Below are 20,622 nucleotides of genomic sequence, written 5' to 3'. Positions count from 1 at the left end.
TGCTCCAAACTGTACTGCTTTCTAATAATTAAAGTAAAAAATAAAGTACCATGCAAACTGTGTCAGAGACTACTGGTTATCTGCCAAAATCCATTCTTTCTTTCTGTAATAACAGAACCCAGGTTTTCGCTAGTCTCACTGCTGACTAGATAAAGGTTGCATTTGCATGTACCTTGTGACTAAGTACTGGCTACTGAGATGCAAGTGGAAATGTGTGGTATTTCCAGGAATTCTTAAAGGTAGGAAAATCACCCTTCTTCTCCTCTTCCTCCATTCTGTTCCCTGAATGTGGATATGATAGCTGGAGCTCTGGCAGCCTTATTGTACTATGATGAGTTCCACATAATAAAAGCAAGGAAGCTGTGAACAGAGTCTGGCTTCCTGATGATCATTACAGAGCTGCCATGCCAGCTCTGAATTGCTCACCTCACCTATGGACTTTTATATGAGAGAAAAATAAACTCATCTCTAGTTTAAGCCACTGTTGTTTTGGTTTTTTCTGTCATATGCAGCTGTAGTCACCCAGACAAACATAGGAAATTAACTTCAAGGTCCTCTTCCTTGTCCTTTCTCCTCAACCAGACTGCCTACTCTAAACCCTCCTATATGGAAACTCTGCAGCCACTATTTTAACAGAAAGTTAAATTTACTTGCAAGGGAAAATGATTTAGCATTAAATTGGAGACCAAAGAACTTTTTAAAGATCTAAGAATAAAGAAAAGATCACCACTAAAAATGCCCTCTTGAAGTTCCTCCTATCATGGTTTCCAAGCATTCCACGCACTGCTTTGGGCTAATTTGTTATATATCAATGTTTAGGAATTCTTTAATGACTTTTCCTACATTAGCTCTAAGAGCCCAAGATCTTTTGTTCTAATAGAAATACAACTATATTTCCCTCTATATATGTACATCTCAATAAATTTTCAAACAAATATTTACTATATAACAACTAACACTTACTTCATTCTTAGTCTCCACCCTTTCTCAGTTTTGTATAATTTAGGCTGAAAACTTGGGCTCTGACTTTGCTCTTTGAATTCGCCTTTATACTTCATGGAGTAAGAGACTTTCGGTGATGTCTTTTGTCTCTGCCATGCCCTGGAATCCTCTTCATCTACTCTGTCTGACGGCCATCTTTGACCCAGCAAAGACAACTAGTCATCACCCCTTCTTTCTTTTTTTAAAATTAGTTATTTATTTATTTATTTTATTTATTTAAGCTGTGCCGGGTCTTTGTTACGGCATGAGGGACCTTTAGTTGCGGCATGTGGACTCTTAGTTGTGGCATGCATGTGGGATCTAGTTCCCCCACCAGGGATCAAACTCAGTCCCCCTGCATTGGGAGCACGGAGTCTCATCCACTGGACCACCAGGGAAGTCCCCATCACCCCTTCTTTTTTAAGGCTATCCTTATTAAAAGCCTAATTTTTGCTAAATGCTAAATGACACTTTTATTTTACTTATTTCTGGCTGCGTTGGGTCTTCATTGCTGCGTGTGCGCTTTCTCTAGTTGCGGTGAGCTAGGACTACTCTTCGTTGTGGTGAGCGGGCTTCTCATTGTGGTGGCTTCACTTGTTGTGAAGTATGGGCTCTAGGCACGCGGGCTCAGTAGTTGTGGCTTGAGGGCTCTAGAGCACAGGCTCAGTAATTGTGGCGTACGGGCTTAGTTGCTCCATGGCATGTGAGATCTTCCTGAACCAGGGCTCAAGCTCGAACTCGTGTCCCCTGCATTGGCAGGCGGATTCTTAACCACTGCACCACCAGGGAAGTCCCCAAATGACACTTTAAATGCTTTATTTCATCTCCTCTTCACATTGACCCCACAAGAGAGGTGATGTTCTCTCCATTTTATGGATGAATCAACTGTAATTCAGAGAGATTGAAACTAATCCGAGGTTTGTTTATCTCCAAAGGAGATGTTGTACTCTCTCCTTTTTGAAAAATCACTGTTTTTCTACACCTCTCTGACTTCAATTCTATTTCCTTTTCTATCTTCCCTTCTTCTCCTCACTGGCTATATCTGGGTATTTCAAAACACGCAGAATAAATTATTCACCTTAGAAGGGATTTTGGAAACACAGTTCCAAATTTTATAAAATAAAACTATTAATAATATCAGTATACTATTGTTACAAAACAAAATACACAGAAAATACTGTTGAATATAAAAACCAAATAAGGCAGCCCCTCTACTTCAGACCCAGAAGATCACAGAATTGGGACCTAACCATAAATAAGACCCCCAAATAACTCCTTTCCTTTCAGAAAACATTCACATACATACACAAACCTGAAGAAAGCCCCTTCTCACCACAGCCCTTCTCCCACTCCCCAGCTGCATTAATATCAATGTTTTAGAAAACACTAGAGTCTCTGCCAAATAGCTGAGATCATCCATCAGTTGTTCCTCAAGGAGAGTTTTCTCCTAACAACTCCAGAATGAGATTATTGTGTATATATAGCTCGCTGTCACGCACAGGACAGGCACATGACAAATGTTCACCAAAACGAAGGCGGCACATGGCACCACTATTTCCCTAGACTGCAAATTCACTGGCATTCCAAGAACTTTGCAAATAGCATGCCAGTGTCTTTTCTTTTTAAGAAGGATAATATGTTGCTTATAAATTTAATCTTAGAGACACTTCACATTAAATCATAATGTTTTCATTACTTAACATTCTTCACTTTCTTTCACAACATGAAATCTCCCAAATTAAGGCCATTTGGATTAACAAATCTTCTTTTTAAATTTAAGCATCTGTTTAAGAAGAATTCACTACTAAAGCAATTCACTTCATCAATCTGTTTTACTTCTTATACCTGGCTGAAATGCTGGGCACTGAAGTGAGTGTTTTGCTGGAGGAAGGACAGCAGGCAAGTCTAATTTTGGAGCCCTGGTGAAGAGTGATCACCAGGTGGGCTGTGCGATGAGACAGTAATAGGAAAACCTGAAATCCGAAGGGGGTATGGAAAGGAGAGACTGAAGACAAACATAAATGTGGACTGTGTTTCACAACACGGTCAGCGCTGATATTTGTACTTACACAGTACTTAGTATGTATTAGGCACAGTTCTTAGGTCCTTGTTTAATTAATAGTAGGTACTATTTTTATCCCTACTTCACAGTTGGAAAAACCAAAGCACAAAGAAGTTGAGTATCTTCCAAAGCTTCATAGCTAGTTAGAGGCAGGGCTGGGATTCAAACCCAGGCACCATTTCATAATCATGAATTATTACGACTTTACACAGCATACGTTCTACAGCAGTGGCTCTCAAACTTGTTTTTAACCCTGACCCCCAGGAGGAATACATGACCCAGCATATCAAAACATAAGTAATAGAAACAGAAGTTTTGTGAAACAATACTTTTATTAGATGTAGTGCATTCAGAGCTTTCTTATTTCATTTTTTAAATTGTTGGTTGCAACAAATAAATCAATTTTACAACCCTTAATGGGTTACGACTCACAATTTGAAAAACACTACTTTGGAGACCAGGGCTACAAATGGTATCTCAGTATCTCCACTTGGATGTTTGATGGTCATCTCAAGCAAGTGGACAGTCATCTTCGCTTGCTTATTGACAGTCTATAACAAAACTCCTGAATTTCACCCTCCAATTCTGTTCCTCCCCTTTGCTTCCTCTCTCACTAAATGACAGCTTCTTCTGCACTGTCCACATGCCACATGAAGCTATCAAGCACTTGAAATGTCACTATCAGAATTGAGACATGCTGGAAGTGTAAAATATAAACTAGATTTAGAAGACGATACAAAAAAAGAATCTAAAATACCTCATTAATAACCTTTTATATTGATTGCATGTTGAAATCATGTTTAAGATAGTTAAATACAATATATTATTAACATTAATTTCACCTGTTTCTTTTTACTTTTTTTTTTTGATGTGGCTACTAGAAGAATTTTAATTACCTATGTGGCATATTATATTTCTGTTGGACAGAAATAATGTCCTGGTTGCTCAGGCTAAAAAACTTTGAATCATCCTTGACTCCTTTCTCTCCACCAGCAGGTGGTATAGGCTTCACCATTAAAATAGATTCGTAGTTCAACAACTTCTGCTACACACACACACACCCCACTAACTGTTGCCTGGATAATTGAAATAGCTTCCTAACAGGTCTCCTTGCTTCCTTCCTAACCACACCCTACGGTTTATTTAGCTATTCCCTATAAAGTTGCCGAGTGACCCTTTTAAAAGGTCAGTCGGATTACGTCACTGCTCTGTTCAAAATCCTCCAATGGCTCTTTTCCCCAGAGCAAAAGCGCAAGTCCTTGCGATGGCCTACAAAGCCTTTTAGGCCACTCACCCCTCCCCATCTATCTGTCCTAACTTTTTACCTCTCTCCACTCAGCTACAGTGACCTCTTTGAATTCACCAAGTATGCTCCTACCTCCCAGCCCTTGCACTTCCTGTACCTCTGTGTATAACCCTCTGCCCTGGATATCCTCTACCTTCTTTCTCTGTTTTGGATCAAATGTTAATTTACCAGCAAGTCCTTTACTCATTATTGTACTTAAAACTGCAAACCACCCTCTCCTGATTCTTCCATACATTCCGCTTCTTGGCTTTATGTCTTATGACCTTTAATTATTGTATGTAATTTACTTATTTAATTTATCTGTCTGCTACCAATCACATGTAGGAGTTCCATGAGGGCAGTGACTTTGTTTCATTGCCGCATTCCCAGCACCTATGTGCCTAGCAAATTGTAGGTGCTCAATAAATGTCAGTTGAATGAATAAACAAGCTGTGAGTTTCCAAACTCAGTTTTGGACCATTTGCAACTAGCCATTATGAGCAAACTACTGAAACAAGCGAACATTCCAGTATCTTTAGTTTTTAACCCATTATTCTTCTTGGACCTACAGTAACTCCACAGTAAAGAAAGCAAGATTCTTCTCCACACTCCAGACCTTTTGTCCATTTTCTCATGATCCCTAGGTGCCCTCCAAAGGCCCTGAAAGACAGGCTTTCCTTTTCCCTCAGGCATAAAATCTCCTTAGGCATCTGCACCATGTCTTGAATGTCTGGCCTAAAATATGTGCAGCTATAGCCAATATAGATTCTTAGTCTCAGACGATCTTCAGGTCTACGCGGTGTACATTAGGAGCAACCAGACGTTGTAAACACACGTGTATTTGCCCCTTGGTTGTTCGCAGAATGGCCACACTTCACCCACCTAGCCCTTCCATGTCTGTATTCAGGAAGACGGGCCCGCTCTGTGATAGGATTACAAATGTGGACACGCGAAGGATGGAATGTCTGAGACTGTAGCCAGGCCCCTCATTTTAGACATGGGGAAATCAAGGCTCAGGGAATTTAGGCCAAGAAAACTTAGGGCACGTAACAAAGTCAAAACGAAGACACAAAACGTAATGTGGTGAAATGGCACAGGAAGCCAGGTGGCTTGCCTCCTGCCATTCAGCGGGTCCACAAAACGACCCTGTGGTGCAGCTCAACCTAGCTCGCAGCCCCCTACCGCGGCATTTTATGTTCAACCATGAACTCGCAGACTGTGAAAGGAGAGGCACGCCCCAGCCGTCTCACCTTACTCCAGGCGAGAAAAAAGGAAGCCCGCCGCCTGGTCCTCAGCCACCTCCTACACCCGGGCAGCCCGCGACCGGACTCTCGCGAGACTAGCGGTTGGGGCGAGCAGGTGCGGAGATTCCCGGAAGTGGGCGAGGGGACTTGTCAGCTCCCACCCCGGCTGTGTGCTCTCGAGGCCCCGTGGGGATCGAAGGTCTCCTCGGTGACCGGCGCGAGGCGGAGTCACGGAGAAGCTTTCTGCCACTCACACAGCAGCCTAGGCCCTGCCTTGGCTGCCGCCGCCCCTCCCTTTGCCCTTCACGGAGCCCGGCCCTCGTCAGCGGCTTCTATCTGGCCTGGGCAGCCTGCCTTTTCCCTTTAACTTTCCTTTGCGTCTCCTCCCCCGACTGTTTTAACACCAGAGTCGCGGGTCCTGCAGTGTCCCAGAAGCCGCACGTATAACTTGCTCGGTGTAAGTGCTAGGAATGCCGCCGGCGTCCCGGGGAAATGCGTTCCTTCTATCTATAGCTCTGTCTGTACGTTCAATGTCCACGGCAGCTATTCTAGGGACAACAACTGCTTCCCTCTGTTCTCATCTCCCCATTGGTGGCTTCCGACCCGAATTTGGGAATGGGGAGATCTCCCACCTGTTATCTTTGAGCAGGCTAATCTCTTGTAAGCAGAAGTGCCATATGAAGTCTTCGAAGCCGGTTGGCTTGGGACTGGGAATTTTACCCCATCCCCCCACACCCAGCTCCAGGCTTTCCAAAACGTATTGATTATGTAAAAATACTTCATTTTTTTTAACTGTAATTTTTGCTTCGGTCTTGTGCTCGAAGGGAGGAAACAACTATCAATTTGCTTTTTCTGATCTTATTTATAAGATTCATTCTTTCTCGTTGCTCTGCTAGGGTTAAAACACATTTTGAACATGTAAGTGTGGCTGCCAGCCTTAGAGAATCTAAGATACAGTTATTTTCTTTATCTTGATTCCTTTTTTGTTTCGTAGGGGTACCTCATTCGATTTCGGAGTTCTTTTCATTCTTCTGAAAGATTTCAAATCCTCAAGAAGCCAAAATGGGACACAGTAAACAGATTAGGATTTTACTTCTGAACGAAATGGAAAAGCTGGAAAACACCCTCTTCAGACTTGAACAAGGTCAGTAGTAAGTCATTTGATTAGCTCTGTGTCTTTTACATTTTTAATTCATAGTCATGTTAAAATTTCTTTTAACTTTTAACTTTTAGACATCATTTCCAAGGAGCCTTCTAAACCTGATTTGTGCAGACGTTGCTGTGTTCTAAAAAATATCACTAATGAAAGTGGATTTTAGTTGAAAATGTTTTATTTATATCTGTCATGTTAGAATGAGGATAAAATTGTTCACTTTACTTTGCATTCTAATTTGCACTTAAGACAGAAGTTGCATTTATAATCGGAAGATTGACCGTATTATTTCCATTAGCATTTACTATTAAAACTTGGGAAATTGCTTCATAAGTAATTTTACTTTGGTTATATCTGTAGTTTTGCTTTTTTATAGCTCTCGCTCTTTTCCTTTACCAGACATGTGAATTAGTAAAATAGATCACAGCAAAAAGTAAACTATTATTTATGTTTGTCAAAAGCCTCTCAACTATGGAGAAGGTAAAAAAACTGAAAATATTTTTTTGCTGAAAAAGTGAAATAACTGATCAGGTTGTGTTGAAATATATTTGAGCTGTGATTTAAAAGATCAAATTATATTTCTATAAGACTTACCAAATAGATGCTTTATTTTCTTAGACTATATTTTTCAGCATTGAAAAAACATTTCACACTCATTTATGTTAATATAACTTGTGAAGTAGTCAATAGAAGTTTAGTGTACGAAAAATAAAATACAGTCCCCTTTATTATTGTACCAAATGATGTTGATAGTAGTAATAAACATTTTGAAGAAATTTTTTTTCCCTGAATTTCTCAAGAGCTAAATTATTTTAAAAACATTCGTCCATCAAATGTGTTTCCTCCATGCCAAATATTTGTCTTCTTCCAACTTCAGCATTTAAGATCACTGAGTACTTAGTCCATTTTTGGCTTTCCTGACTCTGTAGTTTTCTGGTTTTAATTTTTTTTTTTTTTTTTTTTTTTTTGCGGTACGCGGGCCTCTCATGTTGTGGCCTCTCCTATTGCGGAGCACAGGCTCCGGACGCGCAGGCTCAGCGGCCATGGCTCACGGGCCCAGCTGCTCCGCGGCATGTGGGATCTGCCAGGACCGGGGCACGAACGCGTGTCCCCTGCATCGGCAGGTGGACTCTCAACCACTGCGCCACCAGGGAAGCCCTGGTTTTAATTTTTTTTCCTACACTCTTAAGTATTCCTGTCAATTTGGTGGTGTCTTTTGCTGAGCTCTCTTCTTCCGCATTTTAATTGTGTATATCTGCAAGGAATCCTTTCTTTTTCTGTTCTCCTGCCCTCAAAGAAGTATACGTTCTCATGGCCTCAGCTGTTGCCTCCATACTGATGACTCCTTTGGAAGAAAGGCCTTGAGCTTTGCTTGCTTCTGGGAAGCAAGCGAGTATAATGGCACGAGTAGGGAACTAGAATTTTCCTGGCTCTGCTGCTAACAAATTGTTTGACTTTGGGCAAGTCACATTAATTCTAAACATTACTTTATTTGTGATATGAAGGCATTAATTTCTGCTTTTCTACTTTCCTGAGTTTTGAGGCTCAAAATGAATAATAAATGGCTTTAAAGCCCTAAATAGATATAAGGCATTGCTAGGTCGCTATACCTGTCTATTCTCACCATCGATTCTTGGCTTCATCCTAGTATCATGCTATGGAAGAGCCTTAGGATAGCTCCAGTCAGATTTGCTTAAATTTAACATGTCCAAAACCATCTCCTCACAATTCTCAAATCTTCTTTACTTCTCAGCTTCCCTGTTTACTTTTCCATTTTCATAGTTTCCAAGGCTAGAAACTTTGTGCTGCTCTTTGATGATTTTTTCTCTTTAACTGAAGTCTCTTTTTAAGCCCTATAATTTCTTTCCAGATGTCTCCTCTTGCCTGCCTGTCTCTTCCATATGCCTGAATATGGATGCTGAAATAATCTTCTTATGTCATCTCTTCTCTTTTTATTAATTGGTGTTTATAAGGTCAAATTTAAATACCTCTGCCTGGCTTCCAGGACATTCTATAATGTCTATAATCTGCCTTCCTTAGCCAAGATTTTATCTCATTGTTCCTCATTATTAGTATCCTATACCTTTCCAGTTCCCCTGTTAATTCCCTCCCCAGTGGCTTTTCTCATGCTGTTCTTACACCTCCACTCCTGTCAGATTCCTCTATATCTATTAAATCCCTTTACTATCATTTTATGTGTTGCCTCCCTCTCAGCCTTCAGCTAAAATTCCACCTATTCCATGAAGCTTTTCCTTAATTTGTTATTATCTCCTTTCCTTGATTTCTGATTACTCAATGGGCATAGAACAGTTAAGTGCTTAAGGGTGTGGCAGTGTCTAAAACCTTATAGTGTCCAACCGGAGTTTAAGATCTGTGAAGATAGAAAGTATTACAAACCTAGTGCAGTGTACAACAGCTAATAAATCCCTGCTGGTCAATTACTGAAGTGCCAGTTAAAGCTAGCCAGGCTATTTGAAGAGGGAACTCTGAAGGGTTTATAAAATAAGAATATGGTGACTCTGTAACTCTGGTTAAAGCCAGTAAATTCATCCAAATGATATAAATGGGAACATGTCGAATTTTTTTCGTGCAGTAATGATGTCATTGTATTATTTTAGAAGATAATTATACTGTGAAAGATGAAGAGAAGGGACATTGGAGACAAGAAATCATGGAGAAGGCTATTTTAAAAACATGTCTGGTTTAACTACATCAGGGTTGGAAAAAAAGGGACAGAGTATGAGACATTTTAAAGTTCATAAGACTTGGTGACCAATTATGTGTAAAGAAAAGCTCTGGCAATTTTTGGTTCTTTCACCAAGCTCTTCTTCATTTTGCCTTTCTTTTCACTTTTCCCTAAGAAATGATTCCTGTGCATTTTCAAGGCTAATATCTCTATAGACTCTTCTAATTTAACAAGTACAAGACCGCATAATTATCTTTTCTAGCCAAATGATAGCCTGTCCCTGTATTTCCTATCTCATTTAGTGGCAAATAATGAATAAAATCATTATTCCCTAAACTTGGAATTCTTCCATTTTTTATATAGGTTGGTCAAATTACAATTTCTATTTTTTTAAAAGAAAATATTTATAAAGATTCCTTGATTAGGAGTCAAGTTTATATAGATTGAGTGGAGGGAATGGGGTAGAAAAACTTAGTTTACAGTAATAGTTTAATCACTCATCTTGCCAGTTTAATTGCCTGCAAGAGAGAAATGGCTACTCTGAGTTAAGTATTCCTGGTGTATGAGGAATAAGATAAACATACCATGTGCTGCTGTGCTAAGCTAATTTTAGCAAACTGAGCAATTAATTATGGAAGCTGATACACTCTAGGTATTCTTATGTTTCATTTACTGTATATAAAAAATTTAGTTTCAGGGATATGGATTAGAGGTCTACAGAGTGGCTATATATATATATATATATATATATATATATACCCTTGGGGGTATGCACTGACCTGTCTAATGGGATATAGAAAGAATAGGATTTATTTCTCTTTCTTTTCTCTCTTTCTTTCTTTCTGTCTACGTATCTACCTATCTATTTTTTGATTTTTAAAGTCAACTAAGGGGAATTCCCTGGTGGTCCAGGGGTTTAGGGCTCTGTGTTCTCACTGCCAAGGGCCTGGGTTCGATCCCTGGTCGGGGAACTAACAGCCCACAAGCTGCGCAACACTACCAAAAAAAAATTCTTTTTTAATTAAAGTAATTAAATTTTGCTAATATATGAATTGATATTGATGCTCTCAGTTTGTACGTCAGATGCATTAATAACAAAAAAGATATATTCTGAGGAAAGAGGGGAGGTTATAGGTCTAGAAGAGGTTGACAGTCATACTGCCACTGGTTTGCTTGCATTATGTTGCCATGAATTACACTTTTACCTAAACCAGGTTAAGTGGATATACAAGCTATATTATCTAAAATAGTAGCATCTTTACAATACTTTGTAATGAGAGGTAGTGTAACTGTACATGCCTCTTTTACCTCAAGAGGTTGTCAAACTTAAAGATGAGTTAGAAAATGTTTGAAATTTGCTGTTTGAGTTTTGTCCTTTTCAGAAATGACACACAGCTTTTTCTATAGTATACTTAGAAAATATTATCAGAAAAAATAAACACAGTCTAACTCTGAGGTAAACATGAGTGTGAAAGTAAACTGCTTTTGATGGAAATTGATGCTGTAGAGCAGAGTTCAACACATTTTTTTCCTGTAAAGGTTCAGGTAGCAAGTATTTTCAGCTTTGCAGGCCATATGCTTTCTGTTCCAGCTACTCAGCTCTGCCATTGTACTATGAAAGCAGCCATAGACAATACATAAATAAATGGTGTGACTGTTCCAATAAAACTTTATTTACAGAAAGAGGGTATAGTTGCCAACCCTTGCTACAGGAAGAGCATTTTGAATATGTATTTTTAGTAACACTTTCATCATATGATTTTACCCATATAAATGAATATCTGCTCACTTTTAAAAGTTGATAACAAAGTTTTCTAATCTGTTTGAAATCTACCAAATAAAGAATTTCAGTTGGTTTTCAGACCATCTCTTTAATATATAAAATGGGACATCTTCTCTTCAGCTTGTAAAAGCAATTGATGTATGTCAAGGAAAATATTTATATTTACTAACACATTTCAACAAAAATATCTACATAATTGATGAATGGAATTGAAAAGTTAAGGTCATGGACTAGTAAACATAGCTACCAGGAATTTTATCCATTGGGATTTGGGTATCTTTATGTCGTATTTTTTTTCAAATCTGAGGTCATTAAATCAAGTATCAAAATAAATAGGACTTGGAATCTTTAAATTACTTTATCAGACAATATTAAACCAAGACTTTTAAAATTAATGAAATTTATTTAATCACATTACTTTCATGACAGATATTACCAATATTAACTTTTAGTGAGAGCCAAAAGATTTGTTCCAATAATTAGTAAATAAAATTAATTATTTAAAATATTGTTTATTTTATTTACATCTTATTTTTGTGTTTTATAAATTACATGATCTATTAAATTATCATATATGTATATTATATAAATAAATATTCATATTTGGAGACTACTTGTCATTTTTTTTCTGAAGGTAGACCACTGATCCAAATACTGTTTTAGAGGTTTTGGATGAGTTTCAACCTTTGTTCTACAAGTTCTCTGAATCCTTGTGTAATTATAAAAACAATATTTGTATAAGCTGAACAAGGGACAGGTTATTTAGTTGTGCTCAGATGGCTAATCTCTGATATTTGTACTGTTCAAAATGGCACCATTACTTCTGTAATAAATTTAATCATTCTTGCAAATATAAATATTTATAGTTCTCACAGTCACTTAAGTATTAAAACTTTGCATTTTAATTCTTTGGGCAATTAATTCTCAATCTACCTCTTCATAATTATAGCTCTAATATAAAAATGTTTCCCAATTTTATACCTTTTTATAAATTATAAAAAGATATAAAAAGTTTTTTGTTTATGCTTTTTGTTTCAAAACAAAATTGGGTTTATACTATCTAAACAATTTTGATACCTGCTTACAGTGTCATGGTGTGTGAATTCCACCTCCCTGCTTACTGCCACATTTCAGTCATACTTTTTTCCAGAAAGGATTTGAAAGGACCTATATAGATGCATAAAATATAAGAAAACAGTCAAAGTAATCATGTTATTAAATATCCCTTGATAATATGATTTATAGTGGCTTTATACTATTCCTGCTTACAGAATACCATAATTTGTACCATAATTTAATCATTCCCAATCATTAGATATTTAGTTTGTTGTGAGTTCATTTAATTATAATAAACTGTGATGAACATCCTTATATATAATCTATGTTTATATCACTGGTTAATTCCTCAGAAAATAAATGTCTTTATGAAATTATTGAGCCAAAAATCTAAACTTTATTAATATTCTTAGTATGTTTATGCCAAATTGCTTTATAGAAAAATTTATGCATGTAGCTACTTGGAAAAGAAATTATTAGTTTCACTGTATAGTAAAAGTAAGAAGTAAAAATGAGTCCCTCAATTTTTGCAAAGTTACTTAATAATTACATTTGAATAGTTTGTTTCTTGCTTGCTAAATCCATTTACTGTGAATAAATTTATATCCATATTTTGGTCCAATCCAGGAATATGGTTAGTAGAACTTATCACTAAATTATAATTTTTTCCAGGAATGCCTAGAACTTCCATTCCCTCATATTATAGGTATTGCAGTATATAAAACAGCATTCATATTTCTCTAGGCAAATACAGAAGTATTTAATTGGATTAGCATAAATTGGAAGAGTCCAGCATTCTCTTAATGTCTTATACTGATATCTTTTCTTCACAAAGAATATCTTACCCAATGTTTAATATTGTGGTGAACTTACCACCTGTCAAACATCACTGTGAGAGATTTACTTCTATCAAAGAGCAATTTTAGTCATGACTGAAATATATCTACATGTTCTCTATTTCAGGATTTGCCTTGAACGAAACTGACATTCTTTATATGTAAATAAATAGCAGTTCACACTCATTTTTCTGATTCATATCACCACAGCAGGGTTCATTGTAGCTGTCTCCCTTGCTTATTTGTAACATCTTTCTCTGACAGTGAAAAACCTGGCTCTTATCACCTTTGTTTTTGAAAGATATTTTCAACAGGTATAGAATTCTAGGCTGACAGTCTTAATCTTTCAGTACTTTTAAAGATGTTGCTCCACAACCTAAGTGTCCATCAACAGATGAATGGATAAAGAAGATGTGGCACATATATACAATGGAATATTACTCAGCCATAAAAAGAAACGAAATTGAGTTATTTGTAGTGAGGTGGATGGACCTAGAGTCTGTCATACAGAGTGAAGTAAGTCAGAAAGAGAAAAACAAATACCGTATGCTAACACATATATATGGAATCTAAAAAAAAAAAATGGTCATGAAGAACCTAGGGGCAAGATGGGAATAAAGACGCAGACCTACTAGAGAATGGAAATGAGGATATGAGGAGGGGGAAGGGTAAGCTGAGACAAAGTGAGAGAGTGTCATGGACATATATACACTACCAAATGTAAAATAGATAGCTAGTGGGAAGCAGCCACATAGCACAGGGAGATCAGCTCAGTGCTTTGTGACCACTTAGAGGGGTGGGATAGGGAGGGTGGGAGGGAGGGAGACGCAAGAGGGCAGAGATATGGGGATATATGTATATGTATAACTGATTCACTTTGTTATAAAGCAGAAACTAACACACCATTGTAAAGCAATTATACTCCAATAAAGATGTTAAAACAAAAGATGTTGCTCCACTGTCTTCTTGCTTGCATTGTTTCCCATGAGAAATCTGCTGTCATCCTTATCCTTGTTCCTCTGTACATACTTGTGTCTTTTTTCCCCTGTGGCTGCTTATAAGATATTCTCATTTTCACTGGTTTTGAGCAATTTGATTTTGATGTTCTTTGGTGTAATTTTCTTCATATTTCTTGTGTGGGGGATTTGTTGAACTTCTTGAATCTGTAAGTTTGTTGTTTTCACCACATTTGAGAATTTTTTACCCCATTATTTCTTCAAATAATTTATGTCTCCCTTCTTTCTTCTCTCCTTTGAGGACTCTTTATGTTAAGCCACTTGAATTGTCTGATGCACTTTCAAATTTTTAGATTCTTTTTTCTCTCTTTGTTTCTTTTTGCCTAGTTTCTATTCCTGTGTCTTGAAATTCACTTATCTTTTTTTCTGCCACGTCTCACCATCCATTAAATCCATTCTCTGTATTTGTCATCTCAGACACTGTAGTTTTAATCTCTAAAAGTTTGATTTGGGTCTTTTTCTTTTGTTTTAGTATTTTCCATGTCTTGACCTAACTTTTTGCACATATGGAATGCAGTTATGATAACTGAAATCCTTCCTTGTCTACTAGTTGAATATCTGTGTCACTCCTGGGTCCGTTTTCATTGATTGATTATTCTCCTTGTTATGGGTTTTGTTTTCCTCCTTCTTCATATGTCTCGTAATCTTTGTTTGGATGCCAGACATTATTAATTTTACCTTGTTCGGTGCTGGGTATTTTTGGATTCTTATAAATGTTCTTGGTCTTTGTTCTGGAATGAAGTTACTTGGAAATATTATAGTCTTTTGAGCTTTACTTTTATGATTTGTTAAGCCAGTCTAGAACTTTGCCCTTTCTAAGGCTCATTATTCCCCACTACTGAAGCAAGATCCTTCTGAACTTTCTACCCAGTGCCTCATGAATTATGAATTCTCCCAGTCTAGCTGGTGAAAACAAGCACTGTTCCTGGTCTCAGGTATTTTTCTCAGAGACATTCACTGATCAGTACTCTTCTGAATACTCAAGGGAGACCTTTGGAAGATCTCTGGAGTTCTCTGTGCAGCTTTCTCCTCTTCATCCACAACTCTCATCTGAAAACTCTAGCTGCCTTCGTCTCCACAGATTGTTAGTTCCATCTCCTCAACACAGGAAGTCAGTTGAGGTCTGCCTGGGTTCCTTCTCCCTGTGCCCCAACCTGGAAGCTCTTTCAAGGTAGTAAGTAGGCAGGGGCAATTGTAGGGCTCATCTTGTTTACTTTCCATCTCTCAGGGATCACTGACTTTTGTTGCCTGATGTCAGGGTCTTGAAAAATCATCATTTCATATATTTTGTCTGGTTTTTTTTGTTGGTGGTGGTGGTTTCTTTCTTTTAAGTTTCAGGGAGGGGGGTAAATCCAATCCCTGTTATTCCATCTTTGCCAGAAGCAGAAGTCTCAGTCCTTTAGGTCTCTGTTTCCTCTGTGTGGAATGCCCTATTCCAGATATCTGTGTGGTCAACTCCCTCACCTCCTCTTTCTGTTTAGCAGTTTTTTCTTGGATGCTGGACATTGTGAATGTTCTGTTTTTATCTCTGGATTTTATTGTCTTGCTTTAATGGAGTGATAAGTTTTATTTTAGAAGTCATTTACATTATTTGTGGATTAGCTTAATCCTTTTGAGGCTTGTGTTTAAGCTTTGATAGGATAGGTTTATAGTAATTTTTACTCTAGGGCTACTTTAACCCTATTACTTAAGACATGACTCTCTTGAATACAACAGGTGTTCAGCAAGGTCTCTTAACTCTGGCTGCTTAAAAATTGTAATGTATCCCAGGCCTGAGTGAGCTCTGAGAATTGTTCAATTTACAGCTCCCACTAGTTGTTCTTTTCCCAGCCTTATGTAGTCAAACCCTACTCATGTACAGTTTAGTATTCAGGCAGACTCAAGATGACTCTAGGTAAGTTCCTGGAGCTCTGTCTCTGCATAGCTCCCTTCTTGTCATACTCTGCCCTGAAAATTGCAGTCTCTTCACCCTCCGAAACTCTAATCTCTGTGTCCTCAACTCAGTGAGATTACTATCCCCGCTCCCAGTGTCACAGTCCAAAAAGGTCCCCTAGTCTGATAGCTAGAAGGTTCAGAGAAATCATCCTTCTCTCAGGGGTCACAGTCCTCTCTACCTGTTTTTGAGAACAGTTGTTAATGTAGTTCTTTAGTTTTTCATCAGAGGGCAAGTCCAGTACCAGTTACTCCATTATGATCAGAAGCAGACATCTTCAGAAGGATATTTTTAACACACAAGATAGGTCATGTCACTCCTGCTTAAAAATATTCACTGGCTCATTTCAGTCAGTGAAGAAGCCAAAATACTTACAATGACCTTTAAGACTCTGCATGATCTGGCTCCCCTGTTACCTTTCTTTCCTTATATCCTACTATTCCTCCCACAGCTTATTCCAGTGTAGCCATGCTGACCTTCTTGTTATTTCTGGAACCACCAGGCATGCTTCCATCCTAGGTCCTTTGTGCTCTCTGTTTCCTGTGCTTGGTCAGCACTTTCTCACCATGGCCATGGTGAGCCATGAGGCTAACTCTCTCACTTCTCTCATGCCCTTCAACTTCTCAATAACCATCCTATTTAAAGTTGCTACCGTCTCCTCACCATCACTCCTTTCCCTCCCTTTTCTTACACTGCTCTGATCTTTGTCCCTTAGCATTTATCCCTTTCTGACATACTACTTTTTCTTATTTATTTGTCATGTCCACTGTTTAATGGCTGCCTTACCCCATTAGAACTCAAGCTTCACAAGGGCAGAGATCATTGTCTTTTTTGTTCCTTATTACATCATGTGTGTTCAGTACATCATTTTTTATTACTTTGTTGGATGTTTAATAAATTAAGTATCAAAAATATAAATATTACTATACTTCTTTCTTCTCAAAAAGTTCCTTAAGCTTAAAGATTATAACCAGCAGAACTAAATTTCCCTGCCTTCATCAGTTATTATTGCCCATCATTAATTAAAATGTTACACCCATGTTTAAAATATATATGCCTGAATTTCTAATAGACTTTACTATAGTCAGAATTTTTACATCCTAACAATTATAATCAAGGTTTAAAGTCGGCCTTGAACCAATAAAATTTTTTCTTTCATAGTAAAGTTATAACTGTAATTTGTTAACTTTTTTCCTCTTAGGGCAAAATACTTGTAATACAGTACAGAAATCTCAGGTATATTTTAAAAGAAATAGCCTAACTAAGGCAAAAGTGAGAATGTTTTGGCTTTCAGAATTCCAAGAAAGGCTTAAGTAACTAAACCATGAAGAGTAGGTTTAGGGGCAGTAGCATGCTGGAGTTGCTGGCGTTGTCTCACAAGAGCTGATCATGCATATCTCTTCCCAGTTCCACATTCAGTGATGCCATGTTGGTAGCCTGAGATGGACCATGGTGAGACTTGTTTCCTCCAGAAGTCAGCAAACACTGCAAATTAGGGTTCCTCACCACTCCTACCCCCGTCCCACTCAGCTCCACAAAGCCACTTGTTAACCCTCTATTACCACATCTCTGGAGTTGAGCAGACATCAGGGACAACTGGTATCAGGGGCTCAAATGCCTCTAGAACTGTTAGAAATCTGAATTCTGCCTCTCTAGAGGTTGACTTCTCTCAGGGAAGACTGGCTTGCTCTATCTGGTAAGATAGTGTCCCATGATACCTCCCAACTTTTACGTACTATCAGAGAATCTGATACCACAGAGAAACTCACTTTCTCTGCTGCAGTTTGAAAAATACCAGCGAAAGTGTCTAGTTAGATGCCCACCTCTGAGCAGTTCAGGAAGTGGGACGGAGGTAATCATGGAATGGAATGGAATCATGTAAGAACTTGCATATCCCAAAGTAGCCATGCGACTAGTAATCAGTTTCCAGGAGAAGAAGAGAGGAACAGTACAAAGCAGACAGTGTCTACTGTATGTTAAAATAAAAAAATTAAGCTAAATTGAAATGCAAAGTGGTTCCAGAACAGCATTAAATATTTGGAGTTCTTTTAAACATAGTTGAGAAATCATTGTTGTATAATACTTTAAATAAAACATCTTTTTAATATGGTAACTTAAGTCCTGCAATGAGTTTATTAAAATGTGCTTTTTGTTTAGGGTTTGAACTACAGTTCCGATTAGGCCCAACTTTACAGGGAAAAGCAGTTACTGTGTATACAAATTACCCATTTCCTGGAGAAGCATTTAATCGAGAAAAATTCCATTCCCTGGAATGGGAAAATCCAACAGAAAGAGAAGATGATTCTGATAAATACTGTAAACTTAATCTTCAACAAGCTGGATCATTTCAGTATTACTTCCTTCAAGGGTAAGGTGCTCTGTATGTGAAAAAAAGTTAATTTATTCTATAACTTGAAGTTATCTAACTTGTAAAAAGTACCATATGAGCCATGGCAGTGCAATTTTTACAGGGCTTTCCTGAGATGCAAATAGAATATGATCCTTCAGTTTCTAGGAAGTAATTGTAAGCTTCATTACATATTCAAAGTATTACTATTATAAAGTAATGGCATAAATACTGTAGTCTTTTCATGCAACCTGATTATAGGATCTATTTACTTAAGTGCCCTTGTTATTACTGATCTTAGTACACTTATTTTTCCTTAAAGCAATTTTATTAGATATATATGTATATATTGTATTATGTCATTATGTAAAGATTGGAAAAGGATAAAACATGGCTTTTCCATTGTTTTATTGCAACTTTTAAAATGATTTTATGTGCCTGGAAATATATTTTTAAATGGGACAATTTACTTTCCAATTAGAGAGTCAGACTATTAGATGAGACTTATTTTTCCCATCATTAATTGAGAAATTTTTGTTTTGTTTTTTCCTTAGAAATGAGAAAAGTGGTGGAGGTTACATAGTTGTGGACCCTATTTTACGTGTTGGTGCTGATAATCACGTGTTACCCTTGGACTGTGTTACTCTCCAGACATTTTTAGCCAAGTGTATGGGACCCTTTGATGAATGGGAAAGCAGACTTAGGGTTGCAAAAGAATCAGGTAATGTCAGCTTTCTTTCTTCTTCTTTAAAATAAATGTAATTATCTTCTGTGATACAGATTTCAAAGGCTTTAATTCTTTTAATTTCATTCCTTAGTACATTTAGTAACATAAATAGAACTGTATGAAATTGTTGCTACTTGACCATTTTTAACCTACAAAAATGGCAAATTTTATGGTTCAACTGAATAAATTACGGAACTCTATGACAAAATAAGATTATTATTGTTTCTAAGACTTTACTTTGACATATAAAAATTAGTAAGCTACCAGAATGTGTTGGAAAATGTATTATCATGGACTTCCCTGGTGGCACAGTGGTTAAGAATCTGCCTGCCAATGCAGGGGACATGGGTTTGAGTCCTGGTCCAGGAAGATGCCACATGCTGTGCAGCAACTAAGCCCATGCGCCACAACTACTGAGCCTGCGCCCTAGAGCCCACGAGCCACAACTACCGAGCCCGCATGCCACAACTACTGAAGCCTGTGCTCCTAGAGCCTGTGCTCCTCAACAAGAGAAGCCACCGCAATGAGAATCCCTCGCACTGCAATGAAGAGTAACCTCCACTCTCCACAACTAGAGAAAGCCCTCGCACAGCAATGAAGACCCAACGCAGCCAAAAATAAATAAATAAAATATATTATCATTATATATAATTTTAATTCAACAAGCCTTGATTAATGGTCTTCCATGTGGAAGTCATGTGCTGCCATACATACCAAGAGTAAAATGAAACTTAAGGTGTATTTTACTCTTAAGTAAAGGGTAATGTTAATTTTCTACTTTCGACTTAAACATAGAGTGAAGAAAGAAATGAGAAGTTCACTGACATAACTAAAACAGAATACAAGTACTATGGAACATTAAAACTAGGAGAAAGATGTACTGATATACTTGCATAGGATATATTTTCTACATATAAATATATCAATTCAAGAAATATAAATTGAACCCCTAATAGTAACTAGGCATTGTGTGTGATTTTTTTCAAATACATCATCTCATTATCCCTATCTTGCATATGAGGACACTGATAATCTTGAAAGATTTAAGTAGACTTGCTTGAAGTCACTTGTGGTACAGCTAGGATTGAAACCCAAGTCTTTAACCCCTTCTCTGGTAGCATGATTGCCTTGCCATTTAGAATTACTTATGGAAGTTTAACCTTACATTTTGCTTAGTTTTAGGTATGTTTTTTCTTACAGTGGTCTTTGTTTATTTTCTTGTGTTGCAGGCTACAACATGATTCATTTTACCCCATTGCAGACTCTTGGACTATCTAGGTCGTGCTATTCCCTTGCTGATCAGCTAGAATTAAATCCTGATTTTTCAAGACCTAATAAAAAGTACACCTGGACTGATGTTGGACAGCTAGTGGAAAAATTGAAAAAGGAATGGAATATTCTTTGTATTACTGATGTTGTCTACAATCATACTGGTATGAGCTTCATTAACTACTTCTATTAATTTTAATGAGAATATTATATTCTAATTATTTCATTCCTTGCTGTTTTATAT

The 20,622-nt window shown here is 37.4% G+C and overlaps 2 protein-coding genes across 10 annotated transcripts in view; one reads left to right on the top strand and one right to left on the bottom strand.

Moving 5' to 3' along the window:
- Nucleotides 1–5,654, bottom strand: part of FRRS1 (ferric chelate reductase 1) — a 134,379-nt gene extending 128,725 nt beyond the window's left edge. For 7 of the 8 annotated variants that reach the window (XR_014015028.1, XR_014015029.1, XM_081223842.1 and 4 more), the window contains exon 1: nucleotides 5,579–5,654. The gene's annotated coding sequence lies outside the window, so the exon portion shown is untranslated. The remainder of the gene's footprint in view (nucleotides 1–5,578) is intronic. The other variant, XM_081223838.1, reaches the window with a different exon arrangement.
- A 66-nt stretch (nucleotides 5,655–5,720) lies between these two features.
- The window catches only part of AGL (amylo-alpha-1,6-glucosidase and 4-alpha-glucanotransferase), an 80,745-nt gene continuing 65,843 nt past the window's right edge, over nucleotides 5,721–20,622 (top strand). The window contains exons 1-5 of one of the 2 annotated variants that reach the window (XM_081223833.1): nucleotides 5,721–6,029; nucleotides 6,567–6,716; nucleotides 18,193–18,403; nucleotides 18,937–19,103; nucleotides 20,339–20,542. In XM_081223833.1, coding sequence (XP_081079959.1) covers nucleotides 6,635–6,716; nucleotides 18,193–18,403; nucleotides 18,937–19,103; nucleotides 20,339–20,542 — 664 coding nt within the window. In that variant the 5' untranslated portion in view covers nucleotides 5,721–6,029; nucleotides 6,567–6,634. Of the gene's footprint in view, nucleotides 6,030–6,428; nucleotides 6,491–6,566; nucleotides 6,717–18,192; nucleotides 18,404–18,936; nucleotides 19,104–20,338; nucleotides 20,543–20,622 lie in introns of those variants that run through there. The other variant, XM_081223834.1, reaches the window with a different exon arrangement.

The sequence above is a fragment of the Mesoplodon bidens genome (assembly GCF_964165515.1).
Source record: "Mesoplodon bidens genome assembly, chromosome: 2".
Taxonomy (NCBI): Eukaryota; Metazoa; Chordata; class Mammalia; order Artiodactyla; family Ziphiidae; genus Mesoplodon; species Mesoplodon bidens.
The sequence above is the reverse complement of the archived record's forward strand: the minus strand, read 5'-3'. Positions and strand labels throughout refer to the sequence as shown.